This window comes from Suillus subalutaceus (assembly GCF_016647625.1).
Source record: "Suillus subalutaceus strain FC151 chromosome Unknown DFJ58scaffold_93, whole genome shotgun sequence".
Taxonomy (NCBI): domain Eukaryota; kingdom Fungi; phylum Basidiomycota; class Agaricomycetes; order Boletales; family Suillaceae; genus Suillus; species Suillus subalutaceus.
This window is the reverse complement of record NW_024540342.1, coordinates 178,444-199,610: the sequence shown is the minus strand read 5'-3', so window position 1 is coordinate 199,610 and position 21,167 is coordinate 178,444. Positions and strand designations below refer to the sequence as shown.

Here is a 21,167-nt window from a genome sequence, read left to right as displayed (position 1 = left end):
TGTGTAGGTTGAGGGAGCTGAGGAAGGGGATGACCGTACTTTGCCGCGATCATGAAAAACCGCACACGAGTTTGAGGAGTGCCGTAGTGACCAGCTTGTAGGATACCATAGCACACTTGGTAGCTGAGAAGTATGATGTTGGATAGATACTTGATGCTTGAGCGACACTTACTTCATGTCAGTCATTGCCCGGATCAAGAATTTCAATCCGCCCATGGGGGTACCCCCTTTAACCCTATACGGCCCGTCTTGTCGTACCTTTAGACCGAACGACATGCAGGAACCCGCGCACGTCTCAAAGAAGCAGTATTTTGGCTGTATAAAGTCAACCCACGATAAGACGTTGAGGATAAGGTTGCTCTTGCGGTCATTTGCTTTGACGAACATGTTCAGACGCGAATGGGGCTGGCTGAGGTGCAATATCAGTATGATCAAAAAGAGTACAAAAGTACGACATCACTGACCAGGGAAACCCAGCAATGATACAATTGATGTCCTCAGGTTTTGGCGGGGCGGGGGATGTAGGGGTCCTCTGTGATATCCGACTTCTATTTTCTCCAATGGCATAACCTCGAGATTGGTATATGATCTAATCGCTGCTGCGAGCACTAGGTTGCTGCATTGGTTATACACCACCGTTTTAGGAAAGTTGGTTCTGTCAAGTCCTTGTTAGTATCGCTGAAATGAGGAGCAAAATGCACACTTCAAGGTCTTTGCGGCGCTCGGAGAAAATTTCGACCGCATGGGTAACTTCGATGCAGCCGTATTCCTCCAACCCCATCCCGAAAGCTCCGGCTCCGGCGAACGGGTCCAAAGCACGAAGGGGTTTTTGCTTCTCCAAAATTCTTGGTTTTGCTTCCATTCAGCCAGGTTCTCTGCAGTACAGTATCCGCACACCAGGAGATCTTCAGGCAGAAGTGTGTGTTTGTGATCCCAGGAGGTCACAACGAGGCTCGGGAAGGAGTAGCAAGCCTTAGAAGTGATAGGGCGACATTTTCGAGCCATTCTTTGAGCTCTGGCACAAGCCGCTCGCACGTAGACATGGCATTTTCCAATAATACTGGAAATCGGGAAGTTCATTTTATCTTGCGTGACAAAGAGATGGCGCTGGGACCCTGGGTCAAAGCGAAGATTGTACATGGGCTGTGTACCCTCACCTCATCCTTGAGCTCTTCCGAGGGTCGGAGGCCCAACTTGTTAATTCTTCCAAACATCCTTACTCGAACCCAACCATTGTCGTCCGACTGCTGAATGTGAATGCGGGTAATTTGGCCGATATGACACAGTCCTTCCTCAGCCTTGATCATAACAATGTCACGAAGATAATACATAGCGCCCTTCCATGCAACGCCACGGTGAATCTTGTGGGGGACAGTGCATCCGCCCCCTCCTCACCCATGAGCACACGGGGGCAGTAATCGTACGGGAGCTCGTCCTGTCCGCGATACAGTCTTTCTTGTGGGTATTTCAGTGAATGAACCATCGAGGCTATTATAAATGAACCTGCAGGCAGAAATATCAGCGAGATTCTCAAAAGTTGCGGAAGATGTATGACTTGTAGAAAAAGTTATAAGGCCCAACGACCGGCATTTCTTTTGAAGGATCGACGAACTGAACCGAAACTTTTTGAACGATAAGGTCGAAGTCGAGATGGGGGGGGGGTGTAGCAGGGAACTGCAAGACAACCATCGAGTCGAGTGAGAAGATAAGAAACAGGATCACGAGCCTCGTCAGTGTGAGTAGGACGGACTGCGTCCGTATGGGAGGGAAGGAGTTTGCGTAGAAAGTGAAGGAAAGCATGTGGGTCCCTTGTAGGCAAAGAGACGTGTTGCATCGGACTGTAATGAAGAACAGTGTGTAGTGGATAAATGAGAGAGTATGACCACTTACGTCTGGGTAGACCAGCGTGGCGCGAACGTTCAGATTTACTGGTCTGTAAGATATGTTAGCATATCAATGATGGATCTATGTGGGGAATACATACACTAGGCTGCAGTTCTTCTGCAAGCCCGATGCTAGCGAAAATGTTTGGCTGGGATGTTCCATATGTAGATCTTGGTGTCATCCATAAGCGTGTAAGCCAATTGGCGTGAATCGGGCGAGGAGGACGAGGGTGAATGGAGTATTTTGGACGTCAAATGAGGCAAGAAACTGGCGGGATTGGAAGGTCCATAGCTTGATGGTGTCGTAGGAAGAGCTGGCGAAAAGAACACAATCAGATGAGAGTGCTAGACCACTGATGGTACTGGTGTGCCCTTTGAAAGGAGTTCCGATAGTCTTGAGCGTGGACGCGTCAACTCATAGATCGCCATTGGGTAGTCATCTATAGTGAATCTGAATTGGGCTACGAATTTGTCTTTTGCTGTCCAGAAGACCGGAGCAATTGACCCCGAAACGGGAGTATATGCCAATTTCCGTGCTAGGATACCGCCAGCTTCCGAGTCTTTCGAGAATCGAAGTGCTAGGTCGCCAGGATAAGCATCATCACTACATTTGAATGGACCATCCACAAGTTTTCCTGGGCCCAAGTTCCATATTCGCACTGTCCTATCGGTCGACGCACCCGCTAGTAGTATGTTGTCCACGGAGATATCGATGCCAGCGATCCATTGAAGGTCTTCATGAAATGTTCTCACAATCCCCGTCATAAAATCACTGCCTTTGAGCTTCCTATCACCAGCAGCGACACCCCATCGACCATCCCTTGACACCTCCGCTACTGTTATACCACTCTCACAAACCTGCCTGAGCCTCCTCAATCTCCTTACGCTCCCGCAGGTCCCATCGCCGAATAGTCTTATCGCCCGATCCGCTTGCCACCGGGAATATAGGAAACGCATGAAATAGATTTGTACTCGTGATGACTACCATCCAGAGAGGGAAGAGCATATGGTTCATGTCCCTCCAAGATCATGACTGGTGTCAAAATCGATTTATTTGCCGTTGGAATGGGCTGTGTCGAGCTGGAAGCCATAATGGTTGTATTCGCCAGACAGGTTGGCAAGTATGTCGATTAATGGATGTGTTTGGTGAGTTCTCCTCATGCCCTATAAGGCTATGCTTAATATTGAGTGATTTTCAACTCTAACTCATTCAAGTGCCGCACTTTGCCTGCTTAAGCCGGCCGTCAGTTCGTCCATGCGTGATACTCATATGGATTTTCATCTTACCAGGATGCTACCAAGGATGAAGAGTGATGATGGGCGTATGGGCGCGCGTCCCACCTCTATATTGATATCTCCAGACGGCTGTGCGCTGTACACCATGTCCTTTTTACATGCATGTCTCCCCATTCGATCCCAGCACATATTCTTATCTTTTGATGACATTGGAGCGGCGTCCACCTGCGTCGTAAATGAATTTCAAATTGAAGGTCACGATCTTGCTCTGAAATGACGAAGAGCTGGTCTGGCCACAATATTTGAAAGCTCGTTAGCTTCAACCAGCTTCGCGTTGGGTCGCATTCTTGAACAGTTTTGAATAGGCCCAGTAGCGTGCAAACATGAGGTGAACTACTGAATAGTGTCCTGTAAATCTGGTCTGAGGCCAGATTAACAGGGCTAATTAGCAAAGGCTGTCTGGGAGGTCAAATTAACCTATGTAGATTAGCGTAAATTTGCAAGTCTGCTAATTAGCGCTAATTTACCTTGTAGATTTGATGAGTTTAACGGTTTAATTAGGGTAAATGTGGTTCTACGGCCATACATCCCAGGCTTTTACATCAGGAATTGCCTCTAACGACGACGACGACGACGCGACAATGGACGATGTTGTTAACACCTTGGCGTGGGGATTCATGTTTCGGGGTGTTTCGTCCAGGAAAGTCGCGGAGATAGGGAGAGCGCAACTCGATATGTACATTTGCCCCTGCAAGCAAGAAATATGAGCTGTCAACTTTTTCAAACTCGCTCGCCAGTCCTCGCTCGTCGTTCAGCCATTCAGCACCATCATCGGGAAATTTGGGATCATCAGCGTGTTGGGTGGATTGGAGTTGAAGGGTCTTGGTTGAGGTGGACGGAGTCCAGGGAGTGGAAGGTCTTCAGACATATCCATGTCTGAAGCTGTACGCTTGTGGAAAATAGTTTCGTCCATGTCTCGCCATCGAACAAGCAATTTTTTTGGTGGGATTTGCATTCTGCATAGTACGAGTGTGATTCACTGATTTGAGGTTGAGGTGCTAGCCAGAAACACATACCTCAGGTTTGTAACGATGCCACTGTCGAATTTTGATGTGATCTTGAAGTGTCCCAAGGTTTTGATTAGCGCGACGAGGAGAGTTCAACCATGTGATGGTGGACATAGTGTGTTCGTCTGCCATAGAAATAGGAACCGCAGAGAACATTTTGATTGCAATAATCTACACCATAACGGATATAGTCAGTGATAAAGGAACAATGGGAGCATACTCACCGGAAGTACGTCAGCAAGTTCATCTCCTGATTTCAGGAGTGCTCGCCAGTAATCCCGCGGGCTCTCATTTGAGCGCATCTTGTGGTTGAACGGATCTTCAGCACGGAAATAGGCTTTCAGCTGACTCTGAAGACAAGTGAGCGCTTCTGCAGGAGTCAAGTGCGCAAGTGCAGGGTTACGATGTTGCATCTCAGCTTTTGGATCGGTATGTTTGCCTGTCTCATAAACATCACTATACTCCCGCTGCAGAATTTTTTGAATGCTGAGAGCAGCTCGCTTTGACATATCAGGGGGAGGTTTTGATGCACATGTGATGATGTTGTCCTTGCTTCAATTAATCAGGATGGGGTCTATGACGAGTGGATTGGCTTGTTTATACACAGGAGCATTACGAAACACTGCATGATGTTATGAGTAAGGTCCGTGTGCGGTACAATGAAAGCATACTTGGGTTTAGGACAAATGAGGCTATGTAAACATCGTGCATCTGAGGGGTCTCGTTGATGAGCTCGTCAAATCTAGCATTCTCAATTCGACGAATACTCCCGATGGTGTTATTTCGAAGTCGAAACTCATTCTTGCGGAAGTCTTCTTCATGTTGAGCTAAGATGCCAAGAAATACAAATAAACTTGGTTTGATATGTGCACCCTCCAGGCATCTTGTGCCTTTGGCCCAAGGCCCAATAACAGCAAGAAGCTTGGAGAGCTCCAGTTCAAAGTTCAATCTTGCACCTCCTGGGACGAAAAGATCGTTAAGAGACTAAGGAACAAGATTACCATTATGTCAAGCAGACTGTAATAAAGGCACCACTTACTGCAATGTCAATACCAAGATCAGTATCTTCGACGACAGCCTGAAATGCTGGCAATCCACGTTGTATTGATAGTGCTGCCCAGTAAATAGTGCCGAAGCGAGTGTCACCAATGGCTTCCAGCCCACGGGAGATTCCAAGAGTGATTCGTTTGTGATTATAATGCTCCATTGCATAGCTTGAGCGACTCATATGTGCCAATATCATCCGGATCTGTTGGATGATCTAGAAGGAGAGAGAAGTGTAAGTTAACCTTAGATGAAAATGACGTCCACTCACATCCTCGAACTCAGGTAACAAGCAAATATCCTTTACGGCCAAGTTAAGCAGATGGCATGCGTCTTGAAGGTTGATGATGTGGGGGGTAGCGCTCACAAAGTAGCCTCCGAGCCTTCTTTGTGTTACCTGTATTATCTGATGTTGCTGCGCAGAAGTTCCATGGCCCTATATTCTTGATAACCTAATAGTGTAGTAGCGTCAGTATATCAATTGTGGCCAGATTGAAATAGAACACTAGTACTTACACGATCAAGTGCCTCGACTATGTAATTTGCTGAGTGTGATAGACGAGAACCATCGTCCAATGTCATGCAAAAGCATCGCCGATCTGCAGTTGTGACATGGACAGAGTAGAAAGACTTCAGGCGTCTTATTTTGCCTCCGTCGTATGTGATCGTCAAGTTCGGTGATGTGCCAAGGTATTGTTCAATAGCCATGCTAATTTTAGCAGCCTTGTCGACTATTAGACGTGAGGTAAGAGTTGCAGAGCTGGGAGAAATGTAGTTTGGGTTTAGAACGGCTATCAGTTCTTTCCACTCTTCTGAATCAACGACTGTTGGTGGAACTCCACAACAGACAAGGTACTTCATGATTGCATAGTCGCCACTCTCCTTCAAGATTCTCTTCGCCTCTCCAATATACATTTTGACCGGGAGCTTCCCACCCTTCTGCAGTGAAGCACGAGACCTTGATTCGGGTTGCTCCTCATCTTCATCAGCGGTGGTAGGCTTCCGAGTCTCATCATCTGCCAATGGGATATGTGCAGGAGGACCAATTGCATTCTTCCCGAGCTCACTACATGCTCTTTTCCGCAGGTCAGAATCAAGCCAGCTACATTTTGACAAGTGATCCAGGATTTGTTCTTTGTTTCGTGGCATTGCCCATGTTGTGTTGCATCCCTTGCTAGCAATGCAACGAAAAACTTGCTTCGCTCCAGTAGGTACCTTTGTAGTTGCAATTGGACTTGGTGGCTTTTGTTGACCCTTCTGCAACAGGTAGCATCGCATCGAGCCTTCAAGAAGCAGAGGGTGAGTCTTCAAACCACCCTTGCGGGTGTCTTTGGGGTCTCACAAGTCCACATAGCGAGGGTCTTCATGATTAGCAAGTATCTTGCTATCCATCTTGGCAGGCTTTTTGGAGTTGGACGTGCCGCAACCACTGAAGTCATCTACGACGGAATCAGGCTGCTGGTTGGGAAACTATATTTCATCATGGGTATAAGTTTAATTTTACTCCTATTTTGTGATTAGTACTTACCGGGACCTTTGCAGATGCGTATGCATGCTCTGCGGCTGTAATGAGATCATCCAGCCATTTGTGAAGTAATGCGACCTCATTCGAATGCTCGTGCTTCTCGAAGTATGACTTCAGCACGTCAACAACACCTTCGAGACCAACACCTCGCTCCTTGAAGATGATTGGCCCATTATTGCGCTGACCCAGTCGAATTTCGAATGCCCGATTCAGAGCGCCAATCTCGCCCATGTCCAAGATATCTTCATCATCGGCAGCATAGAAGTCAAAGCCATACTGTGTAGCCGAAGCATGCACCAAGGGTATTGTGTCTGGGAGATTTTTGAGGTAAAGTGCAAGTAAGCTAAGTTTGTTGTGTATCTCCCAGTCAACCATTGATGGCCCTCGGCTGGTGTTTGATGTTGGCTTGCCTCAAAAATCGAACAATATTGCAACATTCTTATTCCGGCAGGTGAACGCTTCAAGCAGATCGGCCGATACAACATATCAAGCAGATTAACCCTAATTAACAGGGCATTTTGGGCCTCCCAGATTAACACAGTAAATTAGCACTAATTAGCACTGCTGATTAGCACCCGTAAATTAGCATACACCAAATTTACAGGACACTAATGTAGACTCTAGAGCAGGAGACAAACGGTATCTGAGGGAGGAAGGCATAGGCGATCACTAGATTGACATTCGAGTTCGGGTCGCATCCATTCCCGGTATTAACCCGTGGCAGAGCGCTGGAGGGTGAACTTGCATACATTGGTACTTATCATCTCAGGCGGTAGAATACACACCACAAATCCTTGAGAACGGTCAATGAAGTTGAACAAAAACCAGTGATATAGGATAACCGGTCAAAACATCCCTTCCCTTTGTGGAATGGCGACTTGTGGTCTGTTAGTGCTCCCAGGACGATCTGACGAGCGTGGTGGAGGAGCCGGGCTCTCCTGCGTAGATTTCGACGAACAATCGGAGTCATGGATCTGCACGACTGGGGCGCAGAGGAATTGAAGAGCGTGTAGTAGGGCGGGCGGGCGAGTCAGGGGCAGATGGAATTGAAGGTATGGGAGGCGTGGAAGAAGACGCGAAGGATGATATGGATTGTGGTGTGTGCGAGCCCGAGATGGAGGGCCCTAGGGAAGGTGCATGGAAGGTAGCAGAAACAACGCAGGTGTCGTTGGTCTGGGGGTCCTGAACCAGAAGCTCGTCAAGGAGATAACAGAAGTCAAGCCCAAATTCTTGTAGGAGCTGAATAGTATGTAGGTGGATGGTTTACACAAACGGGGAGAAGGAAAGATAATGGACAAACCTTGCGACTCTGACTGTGTGTGATTTTGAGTGCTTCTTTGACAGTCTGCTGTTCAGCATCGGAACTATAAACCTGCTTCCTGAACCTCTCAGCATACATCTCAATTTGTTTTTTAGCCCAGTCAATTAAAGCTTGGTACCAATCAGTAAAGGGGATTGCATGGAAAATGCGAAGAAACACTGACTGCTAGTCATATCATGCTCTACAAAGCCCGCGAGGAACCAATCCGCTGTATGCTTGATCCCGGTAAACACGACTGAAGCCAGATCGTGCACATACATCCCGACATGGCCTTCGAATCTGATGGCCCTGACATACTGGTCCACCGCCCCCGCTCGCGCGTTTAAGAATGTTGACCTCGCAGCTGGACCTTGTCCAAGCTTTAATAAATGACCAATGAGGCTTACTGCAGTATTCTTGCGGTTCCCGGGCGCACTGAGTGCATCGAGTAATGCTGAGGTGAGGCTCGCCGTGAGAGGAGTGAGCTTGGTGCTCAATGACGGTATGGAAGAAACTTTAGCTCGACCTTCTTCCACTAGCTCAACGGCCCGTTCCCAGGATCGCAGAGCGATAGCGACTGAGGTCGTCCGAAAAATCACTGATGAAACGTGCATTGCTCTCGGATTTATCCCGTGCGCTGGTGTCCCCGTCAACGCCCGCTTTCGGGCAAGCTCAGCCATCCAATCAGGAAGGGGCGGCATCTTATCAGGATGCAATGTCATGGAAGCGCGTTGCTTGATAATAACATGTCAGACGAACGAATATGAATTGAATAGGGCATAGAGGCTGACATCTCCACTGGTCCACATGCTCTTGCGTCGCTCATGCTCGCCTTCACACTCCCTGCGTTTGCGGATCGCAAGTTCTTCGGCAACCTGACGGAACTGTCCAAGAAGAGTCTTCTTATCAAAAGGTGCCTCCGTTCTGTAAACATATGTCTCCTTTTGATGGCGAACTTTAAAGACATTCGAATCTTCGTCATAGCTAGCCAGGTTGATCAGATAATCGTATATGCTCTGCAATCCAAACCACACTTACTTGCTGTATTCTTCCTATCCAACACCAACATCTCATTCAAAGGCCAACATCTCTCTGCGAGCACAGAATCATATAGCACGACGAACTTGACAATGTTACTGACCCTGTAGGTTGCTGCATTGAGAGCATATATCCCGTCCATTTCGTAAATTACATGTCTGCCTGGCGTTGTTGGAACAAATTTGGCGGAGCCCTCGATTTGGGTATGCAGTGTCTGCATCTGATTCGCCTAGAGCACGCGAAGGTCCGCAATGGATGAACGAACGTTGCGCCGCCGCTCCGAAGCAGAGGCGGACTCATCAATGTGTAAAAGGCTCGGCATAGACTTCCATTCAGAAAGGCTTTCTTTCAGCTAGAGCACTTCGTTCTCGAGGACAGAAATTTCTTTGGAAATATGTACGAACTCGGCATAGCTGTAGCAGGGTTAGCGAAGTCGACGGGGCGAAACATTAGGAGATACTTTTTAAATACATTCCGCTGTAGTTCAACAGCGGTATCATCCTTGGACGATCTGAGTGAAGACTGGAGAGACCTGAGCTCCGCCTCGGTTGAGTTGGCCAGTTTGGCCTTCAAGTCTGTATAGCATGTCGAACGCGTAAGAATATCCAGACTGCAAATGCACGGTACCTACAGGTGTCGGGATCGAAATCTTCCTTATCCAGCAACCTCTGATCTATGGCCTTCAAGTCCTCTCTGATACTGGCACGTTCCAAGACAAGCTCATCTGGGTCCCTCACTGCACCTGGCCGCAGCCCAATTGGAACGCTTGGCACGTCCGGGACAGAAGCTTCGGTGGGCGCAGATATCTCTGCATAGCGCAGTGACATACGCTTCTTTATCTTGTCATCGACGGTGGACTTGCGAACATTCTTATTGATAGGCTTCTTCTCGAGTTTAGAGGCCTGACATTTGACAGTGCGCGTGTCAGAGGGCCTACGTGTGCGCAAAGACTGCATGATATAGAAAAAATCTCAATAAAAGTTTGTGCTGGTCGTCCTAGACGTTAAGAGCAACCGCAGTTGATTGTGAACAGACCTGACACCGCTTGCGACATCATGTGAACCCGGTGGCTCACACCGGCGTAATACATAATTCAGCTTTGAATATTGAATGCTCAGATCGTGGTTTCAAATCATTCGATATAGCTGTTGGTATCATGTACCCTATACGTACACGTGAAAGAAATTGGATGACCTCCCATTATTGTCCAGCGATTGATGTGTTAGTTCGCGGTTGTGACGCTATACCCGGGGAGTGAACAGTCAAGCAGGAGGGAACACTGTTGGTAGATGGATTTGATATGAGTAGCGACGGGTGGAAGTAGCAAGAGACTGCGAGAGACAAAAGAATGACCTAGTCCAAGTGCAAAAGACTGAGGTAGAACGACGCGGGTGCGAGAACTATATACCTGTCCGTGTTAGCGATGATATAAAGAATAGCTGTACTATTGTATGTGTGCGCGGTAAGTGAATGTCGAGATAAACGAATGAAAAGTAATAGCATGACGTGCAAGTTATGTCAAATTATCCCATAGCACTGTCTGGCGACGAGCTTCTCGGTGGCCTGGGTGCCAACCGAGCTGAGAGCAGTGGCAAAGGTAGGGGGGCAGAAGGAGGAGGGCAAGTAGTTGGTTCCGTGCTATTCGTAACGGCTGACGAGGTGGAAGCTTTTGAGCAGACTTGGTCGCCTTTGGAAGATGCTCAGGAAGTGTAAAAAAAATCAGAAAACTCGTCCATTATTTCATAGTAAGGAGTGTTCTCTGCAGAGGGTTGAAGAAGCGATTTTGGTGGAGTGGATCGGCTATTTACAGTGCTGGAGCTGCGGGACTCCAGGGAAGTACCACGGCAATCAGCTACAGCGGGAGAGAGAGAGGTGGATGAACGTGTGGTAGAGGTGTTCTTTGACTTGTACGATGCAGAGCATCGTGCCTTCAGAGTTTTGATATAAAATTGCACAGGAGAGAAATGGGCAGCGAATTTGGAGCCCAGAGACGGCAGCGACACGTTCAATGGAGGACTCGGAAGGGTAGAAGGGAGCCGTTCGTCAGATGGGGGGTCCATCTGCAGTTGAAGCAACGGACAAGAGCCTACAGTGATATGCGATCAGCCTTTCAAGAAAAGCAATAATGATTTTAGCAAAAAATGAATGTACAGTCCAGGACTATGACTATATGCCTTGCTTCCATGTTTTGTCCGACGTGTACGATATATAAGCATATATACAACATAATAGACCATATGTCGCTAACCTACCCTCGTTTGTCTCATCAACGAGAGATCATCCTTGACCGAACATGTTGATCAACCCAAACCAGAAGAAAAACTCACTCTTTGCTGACAGATGCTGGAGGAGCGTTGGTGAACTTCCTAGGCAGCTGAGGTGAAGATGAAACGAATGCGTGGTGGGTCTTCTTCCTTCTGTGGAAGGGCAGCATAGAGCACCAGGACTTGTGCTTTTCTTCAGATAGGGTGTCGGGAAGAGCATCAGTTGTAAGAAGCGGGCGCGAAGCATGTGAGCTGCGGAAAATCTTTGAGAAATCTGCCATCTTCGATCGTGAGCCCTAGGGAGTTGGAATGCCGGTCATGACGAGGCCAGAATTGAGCTTTAAAGATGTCAGGCGCGTATTCGGCAGCTTCGTCATGGCAAGGGGATAAAACGGTCCCTTGCCATGACCAAATTTCCGAGTAAAGTTCCCACCTTTTTTTTTAATCACGTTTGGTTCACCGGTCTAAAAGTTGTTCTCAAACTCTTTACCTGCGCTCACCGCTCTACCCACTTTCTGGCCCAGCCAGTCTAACCTCTCCTTCCCCACTTTCTGGCCCAGCCAGTCTAACCTCTCCTTCCCCACTTCCTGGCCCAGCCAGTCTAACCTCTCCTTGCCGCTCTACCCACTTTCTGGCCTAGCCAGTCTAACCTATCCTTCCACACTTTCTGGCCCAGCCAGTCTAACTTCTCTCCTTGCTCCGCTTTCTGGCACAGCCAATCTAATTTCTCTTTGTTCTCAAACTCTTACCTGCGCTCGCCACTCTACCCATTTTTCTGGCACTGCCAGTCTGACCTCTTTTTCTGGTCTGCCCCGCTTCCTTTCCGCTTTCCGCTCGCCGCTCTACCCACACTTTTCTGGCACTGCCAGTCTGGCCTCTTTTGCTGCCTTCCGCTCGCCGCTCTACCCACTTTTCTGGCACTGCCAAGTCTGACCTCTCTTTCCGCTCTGCCCCGCTTTTGGCTCGCTGCTCCTACCCCGCTTTTCTGGCACTGCCAGTCCGACCTATCTTTCTGCTCTGCTCCACTTTCTGGCATGGCCAGTCCAACCTCTCCTTGCCCCACTTTCTGGTCCCGTTGGTATGAGCTCTCTTCCGCTCTGGCCATTGTCTGTCAGCGCCCTATCTTTTTCTTCTACGTTGCTGGCCTGCCGGTCGACGTTCTCTTCCACTCGTTTTTGCATGATGTTGAAGCATGTAGCTCGGCCCTCTCTCTAGTGTCCTGATGTCGCTCATTGTTTCGGTGTCATAATTTCATTGCGCCTGCTCTGCACTGATATCTACGCTCACATGTTGATGCGTTGAGAGTTGTTTGCGCTGTTGATCGAGTCGAGCTTTAACTGATTACTTATTCATGTGCTGATCAGTGTGCCTGTTGTGTAATGCTTTTGTGTATTTGTTTCGTGCCAGCGCCAGGAAAAAAAAAAAAAAAAACACAAAAGACTTGAAAATGCGGATCGGGCGCGCGCGCGAGAGACCCTAACCCTAACCCTAAGCATGTCGAACTTGAATTGGTGTGCAGGAAGCAAAAGCAGGGACGACGGGCGTGAGAAAAACCCGGTTGTACCCCTACGATGGAGATTGTATACGGCGTTAGGGTTGAATGGTATGGTTGCTTATCGTGATTGAGGGTCGTGGTACAGGTTTGGACTTTCCGGGATTGGCCTCGTCCGCTATGCGTTTTCTTGACAGGCAGATCAGTGCGGTTTTTCTCTAGTTCAAACTCGGCGTTGTGTTCATGGCTCCAGTCTAAGGCTCCCCTCGGCTTTTCCATCATGTGCTTGAGTTTGTCGTTTGCTTCTTCGTATGTCTTGGCGCGTGCCAATAGCGCAATGTCATCTATGAAGCCTAGGCCCATCTCTCCTTGTCGTGGTTTGGGGTTTGGTACTCTAAGGAGGTCAGTGTTGTAGAAGATGAAGGTGAGGGGGGAGAGTGGGCAGCCCTGGTCTATGCCGTTTTGCACGTCGCAAGGGGCTGATTTGTAGTCGTCGAAGGATAGCGTGGTCTTGCGGTTGGCCAGTCTTCTGCGGTACCAGTCGATGTACTCCTGCGGTATCCTTGCTTTCTTGAGGTTGTGGAGTAAGCTTGTTGACTATTACGCTAGGAAATGCTGCTTTAACGTCCAGAAAGAGGATAGATACAAAACTGTCCTTTGAAGCCCATGCGTCCGTGACGAACTTTGTGAGAAGATGTAGCGAGTCCGTTGTTGACCTGCCTGGTCGGCCGCCGAAGTGCGTAGGCGGGAGGAGGTTGTGTTGTTCTGCGATATACGTTAGATCGTCTGCTACACAGGATGAAAGGATCTTAGCCATTGAGTCAAGAAGGGTGATTGGTCTGTACGCCTTGGGGAGGGAGTAGTCTGGGCGGCCTGGTTTTTCATAGGACTATAGTTGCTGACTGCTTCCACTCGTCTGGGTAGACGTCGAGCTGAAAGGTGGCGCGGAAAATGGGACCGAGGTACGGTACGAGAAGGGCTGTGCATTTTGTGAAGACTATGTTACTTATTCCATTTGGACCTGGCGCTTTGTGCGGGGCGAGTCTTTCGATCGCCCGTTGAATTTGCTGGTTGGTAATAGGACGGAAGTTGCAGATTGGGGTGTCATATGCGTAGTCTGGGTCCACGAAATCATCTTCGGGAGGTGGTCGAAAGAATGTTTCGTAGAATAGCTGGCTCTTGCGCTCGTTGTCCTGGGTGAGAGTTTTATTCGTGATTTCATTGGTCACTGTTTAGTACGATACATCTTGAACCTCTCGCAAATCTCCTGTAACCCTCTCGCAGACCTCGTACAACCCTCTCACAGACCTCCTACAGCCCTCTCGCAGACCTCCTGAAACCCCGGGCTCTAGAGACTTTAGGCACTTCGGTTCTAGTAAGTTCTTGGTCTCTCGAGCACGTGAGTTTGTTGATTCACTAACCTCAATTTGAACGTCATGGCTCCCTTCACAAACTCAGTGTTGCGCAACATTCTTGTCTCGTGCACTGTGGTGTTCTTGAACTCAAGTTGTCAGTGTTCTCATCTCTCATGCTGTTGTAGTTGAACTGACCCGTCTCTTGTACTTTCTTGCAGTTGCAGCCTTCTCGTACTGTCTAGCACTATCTTGCATCATCCTCTTTCCTTCATCACACCATCATGCCCGGTTAGCTTAGAGTTGCGACAATCAAAGCGGCACACTTTCTGATGTGAGTGATGCCAGACTCTGTCTACTGACTTTACTGACAGAACACCAACTGCAGTCCCTGTAGACTGCGAGTGCGTTTTTTTTGCAGGGCCGCTTACTTTTGTTTCATGTCCGATCACAAATTTCTGCCAAGACCACATCACTCACTGCTCTCACTTTCTTGCTCATTGAGGTGCGCAATGATTTTTTAATCTCGTTCTTCATATTTAAACAAAAACTATTCTAGGATGGGACCTCCAATGCACCCGCTCGGACATCCAGCACACCCTCTCACACCCTCTCAGACCTCCAGCACACCCTCTCGCACCCTCTCGCACCTCCTGTGCACCCTCTCGGACATCTAGCACACCCTCTTTTACCTTCTCAGACCTCCTGTGCACCCTCTTGCACCCTCTCAGACCTACAATGCACCCTCTCAGACCTACAATGCATCCTCTCAGACCCTCTCATAACGCTGTTGTGTTCTCGAACTTGGAGTTGCCCAGCATTCTTGTCTTGCGCAGCAGAGGCACATTAATGTGCAGAACTCGCCAGGGGAGGCAAGGTCTGCACCGTGTTGTTTTGTAAGCTGCCAACCCAGAAGATGGTGCCAAGAAGAAAAAGGGAGGCCCACGAGTCCTCGAAGACCTCAAATCTGCCCTTGCATGCCTCCGATACACCCTTTTGCACCCTCTCGCATATCCAGTGCACCATCTCCAGCGCACACTCTCATATCTTCACTGCACCTCTCGCATCTCCAACCCACCCTCACATACATCCAGTGGCACCCTCTCACATCCTCTCGTACCTCCAATCACCCTCTTGCACCCTCTCGTATATCCAGTGTACCCTCTCACATCCTCTCATACATCCAGCGCATCCTCTCGTATAGTCTCATATTAGCTTTGGAGACAATATCCCAATTTATCTTTCATTCAATTGCATTGGGCACTCAGAATACAGCACTAGAAAATCAAATCAAATTGTGAACACAAGAATAAGTATGACTAAATATTGTACTAGGCTCTGTTAAACCCGCAGCGAGACTCATATGGAGAGGCTTCATTGAGGCTTGCCGGTAGTTAAGACAGCCAACCTTCTTCGACATTGGGTGGTGAGGGCATGCAAGAGGGTCAGCTGTCAGAAATCTACTAGTAAGATCTCCATAAATATAATAACATAAACTTGATGAGGAAGCACATGAGGCCCAGGAGGGTTTAGGAAGACATCTCTCATAAAGGAGGGTACCTCCGAGTTGTAGGGGTGTGTGAGATGGTTACACTACAAACCTCTCAGGGAGACCCCCACTGTCTCGGGTGCATCTCAGGCTAGCGAATGCCCTGATGTGAAGTGTGCTCCCATCAGCCTGCCATTGCCACTGGCCATTTTAGATGCTCGGACAGGCCAGGAAAACATCAGGACAAGTCAGGACAGGCCAGGACAACATCAGAACAAGTCAGGACAGGTAAGGCCAGGCCAGGATAACATCAGGACAGGACAGGACAGGTCAGGACAGGTCAGGACAGGCCAGGACAACATCAGGATAAGTCAGGACAGGCCAGGATAACATCAGGACAGGTCAGGACAGGTCAGGACAGGTCAGGACAGGCCAGGAAAACATCAGGACAAGTCAGGACAGGCCAGGACAGGCCAGGATAACATTAGAATAAGTCAGGACAGGTAAGGACAGGCCAGGATAACATCAGGACAGGACAGGTCAGGTCAGGACAGGCCAGGACAGGCCAGGAAAACATCAGGACAAGTCAGGACAGGCCAGGAAAACATCAGGACAAGTCAGGACAGGTGAGGACAGGCCAGGACAACATCAGGATCGGCCAGGACAGGCCAGGACAGGCCAGGACAGGCAGGACAGGCCAGGACAGGTCAGGTCAGGACAGGTCAGGACAGGCCAGGAAAACATCAGGACAAGTCAGGACAGGTAAGGCCAGGCCAGGATAACATCAGGACAAGTCAGGACAGGTAAGGCCAGGCCAGGATAACATCAGGACAGGACAGGACAACATCAGGACAGGTGAGGACAGGCCAGGAAAACATCAGGACAAGTCAGGACAGGCCAGGAAAACATCAGGACAAGTCAGGACAGGTCAGGACAGGTCAGGACAAGTCAGGACAGGCCAGGAAAACATCAGGACAAGTCAGGACAAGTCAGGACAGGTGAGGACAGGCCAGGAAAACATCAGGACAAGTCAGGACAGGCCAGGACAGGCCAGGACAGGCCAGGACAATATCAGGATCGGCCAGGACAGGACAGGTCAGGACAGGTGAGGACAGGCCAGGAAAACATTAGGACAAGTCAGGACAGGCCAGGACAGGCCAGGAAAACATCAGGACAAGTCAGGACAGGCCAGGACAGGCCAGGACAAGTCAGGACAGGCCAGGACAGGCCAGGAAAACATCAGGACAAGTCAGGACAGGCCAGGAAAACATCAGGACAAGTCAGGACAAGTCAGGACAGGTGAGGACAGGCCAGGAAAACATCAGGACAAGTCAGGACAAGTCAGGACAGGTGAGGACAGGCCAGGAAAACATCAGGACAAGTCAGGACAGGTCAGGACAGGCCAGGACAATATCAGGATTGGCCAGGACAGGTAAGGACAGGCCAGGACAGGCCAGGACAATATCAGGACAAGTCAGGACAAGTCAGGACAGGTCAGGACAACATCAGGACAGGTCAGGACAGGACAGGACAGTAGCACACCCCCATTGTTGGAGAAGCAGAATATTAGGGTTGGTCATTAATTGACCCCATTTGCGCACATTTCTCAGATAACAGAAAATGTGCACAAATGAGGTTGCTACTGATGTGTGATTTCCACCAACCCTGTTTGCACACATTTTCCAATATGTGAGAAATGTGCACACACAGGGTTGGTGGAAACTATCACTTTATGAGCAACCTCATTTGTGCACATTTCTCAGATATTAGAAAGTGTAGTTTTCCACCAATCCTGTTTGTGCACATTTCTCACATATTGGAAAATGTGTGGAGATGAGGTTGGTGAAAAATACACTTCATTAGCAACCTCATTTGCGCACATTTCCCAGATATCGAAAAATGTGTGCACATGGGATTGGTGAAATTCACACTTTCTAATATCTGAGAAATGTGCACAAATGAGGTTGATCATAAAGTGATAGTTTTCACCAACCCTGTTTGTGCACATTTCTCACATATCAGAAAATGTGGGGAGATGAGGTTGGTGGAAATCCCACATCAGTAGCAACCTCATGTGTGCACATTTCTCAGATATCGGAAAATGTGCACAAACAGGGTTGGTGGAAATCACACTTCATGAGCAACCCCATTGTACACATTTCTCAGATATTAGAAAGTGTGATTTTCACCAATCCCATGTGCACACATTTTCCGATATCTGAGAAATGTGCACAAACAGGGTTGGTCGAAATCACACTTTATGAGCAACCCCATTTGCGCACATTTCTCACATATTGGAAAATTTGCAGAGATGGGTTTGGTGGAAATCACACTTCATTAGCAACCTCATTTGTGCACATTTTCCAATATGTGAGAAATGTGCGCAAATGGGGTTGCTCATAAAGTGTGATTTCCACCAACCCTGTTTGTGCACATTTTCCGATATCTGAGAAATGTGCACAAATGAGGTTGATCATAAAGTGATAGTTTTCACCAACCCTGTTTGTGCACATTTCTCACATATTGGAAAATGTGCACAAATGAGGTCCAAGATGTTGAAAATGTGCAGAATTGATGACTTGAGGTAGCCATAACCATGCCTTAACCCATACTGATTTGACAAAATGTCCTTAGAATTGTCAAAGTTCGCTTCGGTACCGCAGCCCATATCGTGTTTACGATATATGCGTTCATCTGCGTTCTTGTTGTATGCGGATCTCTCTTAGGTGAGATTGCCGCGTGTGTCGAGATGGTCACTGACGCGTGTTACAGTGGGAGGCGCCGCTACCGTGAATGCCCTCACCGGCATGAACATACTTGCTGCGTATTTTCTGTTGCCGATCGGCATCGCGGTCTATGTCGTATTCGGTGGATTGCGTGCCACCTTTATCTGTGATTGGACCCATACCATCATTCTATTCGCCATCATTTACACCTTCGTCTTCCGTACATAGTAGGTGAATCTCCCATGTCACAGAGATGTGCTACTGAGAATCTGTGCACATAAAGCGTGACATCACCGGAGATTGGTAGCTTGGCTCGAATGTATGAGTTGCTCACACAAGCTGCAATTGATGTGCCTGTCCCCGGTAACGCAAATGGAAGTTATATGACCATGAAGTCGAATCAGGTGGGCGGATGGCATTGGCCTATTTACTCTGTCACATCTTTCCGTGCTTATTCCTGTCAGGGTCTTGTCTTCGGAGCGTCAACATTGCTTTCAGGATTTGCCGGCGTGTTTTGTGATCAGGGTATGTTATATACCTACCTCATGTTTAGTCTTCTGACGTGGCGCGCGCAGGATACTGGCAAAGGGTAAATAACGTATACTTGCACTGTAATCGTAAACTGATGTGTCTATCAACCTCAAGGCAATTGCAAGTCACCCTAAAGGAACAACTAAAGCTTATGTATTTTCATCCCTTCATCCGCCGAATGATGCAACACTCACCACAATGTCACAGATGCTTGGTGGTCTCTCTTGGTTTGCCGTTCCTTGGGCTTTCGGATCATGCCTCGGCCTGAGTGCCCGAGCGCTTCAAAGCAGTGTAAGGTTTCGTGCCTCGCCTTCTCAGCGCCAAGTTAACGTCACCTTAGCCTTTGTTCCCGACATACCCGTCCCCTCTGTCACCGCAACAGACAAGTGCAGGACTCGCCGCACCGGCTGCGGCTGCGGTGCTGATGGGAAAAGGTGGAGCTGTGGCGCTATTGTTGGTGGTTTTGTGAGTCACAAAAAAAAAACTAAAAACCTTGGACGTGAACCGTGATCATATTTTCTGCAGCATGGCCGTGACGTCTGCTGCTAGCGCCGAGCTCATCGCGGTATCGAGCATTATGTAAGTTTGGCTCATGCACGATTTCTGCGCACGCGCTTACCCATTGTAAGATCGTATGAGTAAGACTCGAATACATTGACCGATGTCATGACTCATTTAAATGTAGCATTTATCGTACCTACTGGCATCCGCAGGCGACGGGTGCGGAGATTGTTCGTGTTTCACACTATGCAATTTGTGCATGGGCGATATGGATGGGGTGCTGGGCGACCATAGTAAATACTCTTCCGGTCCCTCAAGGGGAATGTATTGACTTGCGTCGCAGCTCCAGCAAGCGAACATCGATCTGGGTTGGGTGAGAACATTCCCTGACATTATTCCATCGAGACTGAACCGGGTTACCCCAGTTGTACTATGTTCAGTGCGTGGCCTATTTGATAAATTAACTCAACACGCTTACTCTTCATGGGGTGGCGCAGGGGAATAGTGCTTAGTCCCGCAGTCATCCCTATCATCCTCACGGTATGGTGGTCTAAGCTCACGCGCACCGGGCTTTTGTGCGGCTCCATTATCGGGGCTATCCTCGGGATGCTTGCATGGATGATCGGCTGCTGGAAGATCAATGGAGAGTATTTTCGGTTCCGTCTGCAAAGACCTTCGTGATGACAAGCTATCTCATATTACAGGCGCCATCACCATAGCTAACCTCGCATTGCCGATATCCGCTGTATGCAGTGGTCTTACTGGTTTTATGTTCTCGGGGCTCATTACTGTCTTCGTGTCTCTGTTGAGTAAGCGGCCAGTCGCAACGCGCCTGCATGCAACTGATGATGACCGTGTCAGAACCTGATAATTATGATTTCGAAGGGACTCGGGCTATTGCAATGCTGGACAATTCGGAAAATAACGACCCCAATTCAGATGTGGCATCTGCCGAGAAGCGCGAAAAAGTGCCGTCAGATTTCGAGCTAGGGCCTACGGATCCAGTTGCCCAAGAGGACCCCCTCTGTCATGACACCCTGCAGAGGGTGTTCAGGCGAGCGGCATGGTATTCATCAGCAATGTCTGTCATCGTCATTCTTATTGGTTGGTTCCACCGCTTGCGTTGCCATGCAGACTCTTACCTAGACCTTCCAGTCCCGTTGACCATGTTTTTCACGAACTACGTGTTCAGCGAGCGGTTTTACACATTTTGGGTGACATGCTCCATGTGAGTATCAATCAAACTAGATGCACGAACTTCAATTGATGATGACGGCGAAGCGTGTGGGTTTTCATGAGCGGGACGTTCAGCGTTATTCTTCCCTTGCTGGAGTCGCGGAAGGAGATGGTTGCGATCTTGAAGAGACTTGGGAGGCTTGTGTCTACGAAATTGTACATAAAATCGTGATCAAATTCGCGGGTAATCGTGACGCCCTTGCTGTAATTATGACTTTGTTGATGGGCTGCGAGGTTGTGGCTTGTCATCCTTTCGGAGGATGACTATACCAGACAAAGGCACAGAGCTTTGTCGTTGCTCATGAGACAACATTTGTACAAAGCCACGTATAAGACAAACGCAAGTAACAAGTTGTATCGTATTACAGGCGTGGTTGACGTACAACAATGCATGGGAAAGAAACAATAAAAGTATCGTGCAGATGGTGATTTAAATGACCGAGAATTAGGTAGGACAGCGGGGGAATGAAACGGATCAGGATC

General features: G+C 48.5%; 5 protein-coding genes across 5 annotated transcripts; 1 reads left to right on the top strand and 4 right to left on the bottom strand.

The window, feature by feature from the left end:
- Positions 1-39: 39 nt before the first annotated feature.
- Positions 40-1,331, bottom strand: DFJ58DRAFT_893432 (S-adenosyl-L-methionine-dependent methyltransferase; the record flags this gene model as incomplete). Its single annotated transcript, XM_041394806.1, has 7 exons — positions 40-123; positions 173-235; positions 335-409; positions 465-589; positions 704-845; positions 946-1,060; positions 1,139-1,331. Coding segments are annotated over 7 exons (797 nt in total), but the record flags the coding sequence as incomplete, so codon positions are not given.
- Positions 1,332-4,177: 2,846 nt separating this feature from the next.
- DFJ58DRAFT_664123 (uncharacterized protein) lies at positions 4,178-6,568 on the bottom strand (the record flags this gene model as incomplete). Its single annotated transcript, XM_041382409.1, has 6 exons — positions 4,178-4,357; positions 4,411-4,738; positions 4,803-5,170; positions 5,226-5,447; positions 5,765-6,432; positions 6,484-6,568. Coding segments are annotated over 6 exons (1,851 nt in total), but the record flags the coding sequence as incomplete, so codon positions are not given.
- Positions 6,569-6,710: 142 nt separating this feature from the next.
- Positions 6,711-7,130, bottom strand: DFJ58DRAFT_706024 (uncharacterized protein; the record flags this gene model as incomplete). The annotated part of the gene is made up of 1 exon (XM_041383721.1): positions 6,711-7,130. The coding sequence occupies one exon, from the start codon at positions 7,128-7,130 to the stop codon at positions 6,711-6,713; it is 420 nt and encodes a 139-aa protein (XP_041241245.1).
- A 305-nt stretch (positions 7,131-7,435) lies between these two features.
- DFJ58DRAFT_800298 (uncharacterized protein) lies at positions 7,436-10,138 on the bottom strand. The gene is made up of 10 exons (XM_041390811.1): positions 9,725-10,138; positions 9,554-9,668; positions 9,455-9,506; positions 9,332-9,418; positions 9,094-9,307; positions 8,847-9,028; positions 8,240-8,789; positions 8,056-8,186; positions 7,739-7,994; positions 7,436-7,662 (listed from the first exon to the last, which is right to left on the bottom strand). The coding sequence occupies exons 1-10, from the start codon at positions 10,047-10,049 to the stop codon at positions 7,601-7,603; spliced, it is 1,974 nt and encodes a 657-aa protein (XP_041241244.1). The 5' UTR covers positions 10,050-10,138; the 3' UTR covers positions 7,436-7,600.
- An 8,187-nt stretch (positions 10,139-18,325) lies between these two features.
- On the top strand, positions 18,326-20,925 carry DFJ58DRAFT_800281 (putative urea transporter; the record flags this gene model as incomplete). The annotated part of the gene is made up of 15 exons (XM_041390810.1): positions 18,326-18,416; positions 18,463-18,643; positions 18,700-18,820; positions 18,881-18,945; positions 19,073-19,100; positions 19,155-19,238; positions 19,288-19,412; positions 19,473-19,526; positions 19,633-19,741; positions 19,792-19,816; positions 19,954-20,109; positions 20,153-20,257; positions 20,310-20,552; positions 20,604-20,676; positions 20,730-20,925. Coding segments are annotated over 15 exons (1,587 nt in total), but the record flags the coding sequence as incomplete, so codon positions are not given.
- Between the last annotated feature and the right edge of the window lie 242 nt (positions 20,926-21,167).

Excerpts from the sequence above, each read along its gene's own strand:
- DFJ58DRAFT_800298 (XM_041390811.1), bottom strand. The coding sequence starts at position 10,049 with ATGCAGTCTTTGCGCACACGTAGGCCCTCTGACACGCGCACTGTCAAA. Across the intron at positions 9,507-9,553 it reads CAGCGGAATGTATTTAAAAA|CTATGCCGAGTTCGTACATA; the intron begins GTATCTCCTAAT and ends ACCCTGCTACAG. Across the intron at positions 7,663-7,738 it reads TTCAATTCCTCTGCGCCCCA|ATCGTCCTGGGAGCACTAAC; the intron begins GTCGTGCAGATC and ends CACGCTCGTCAG.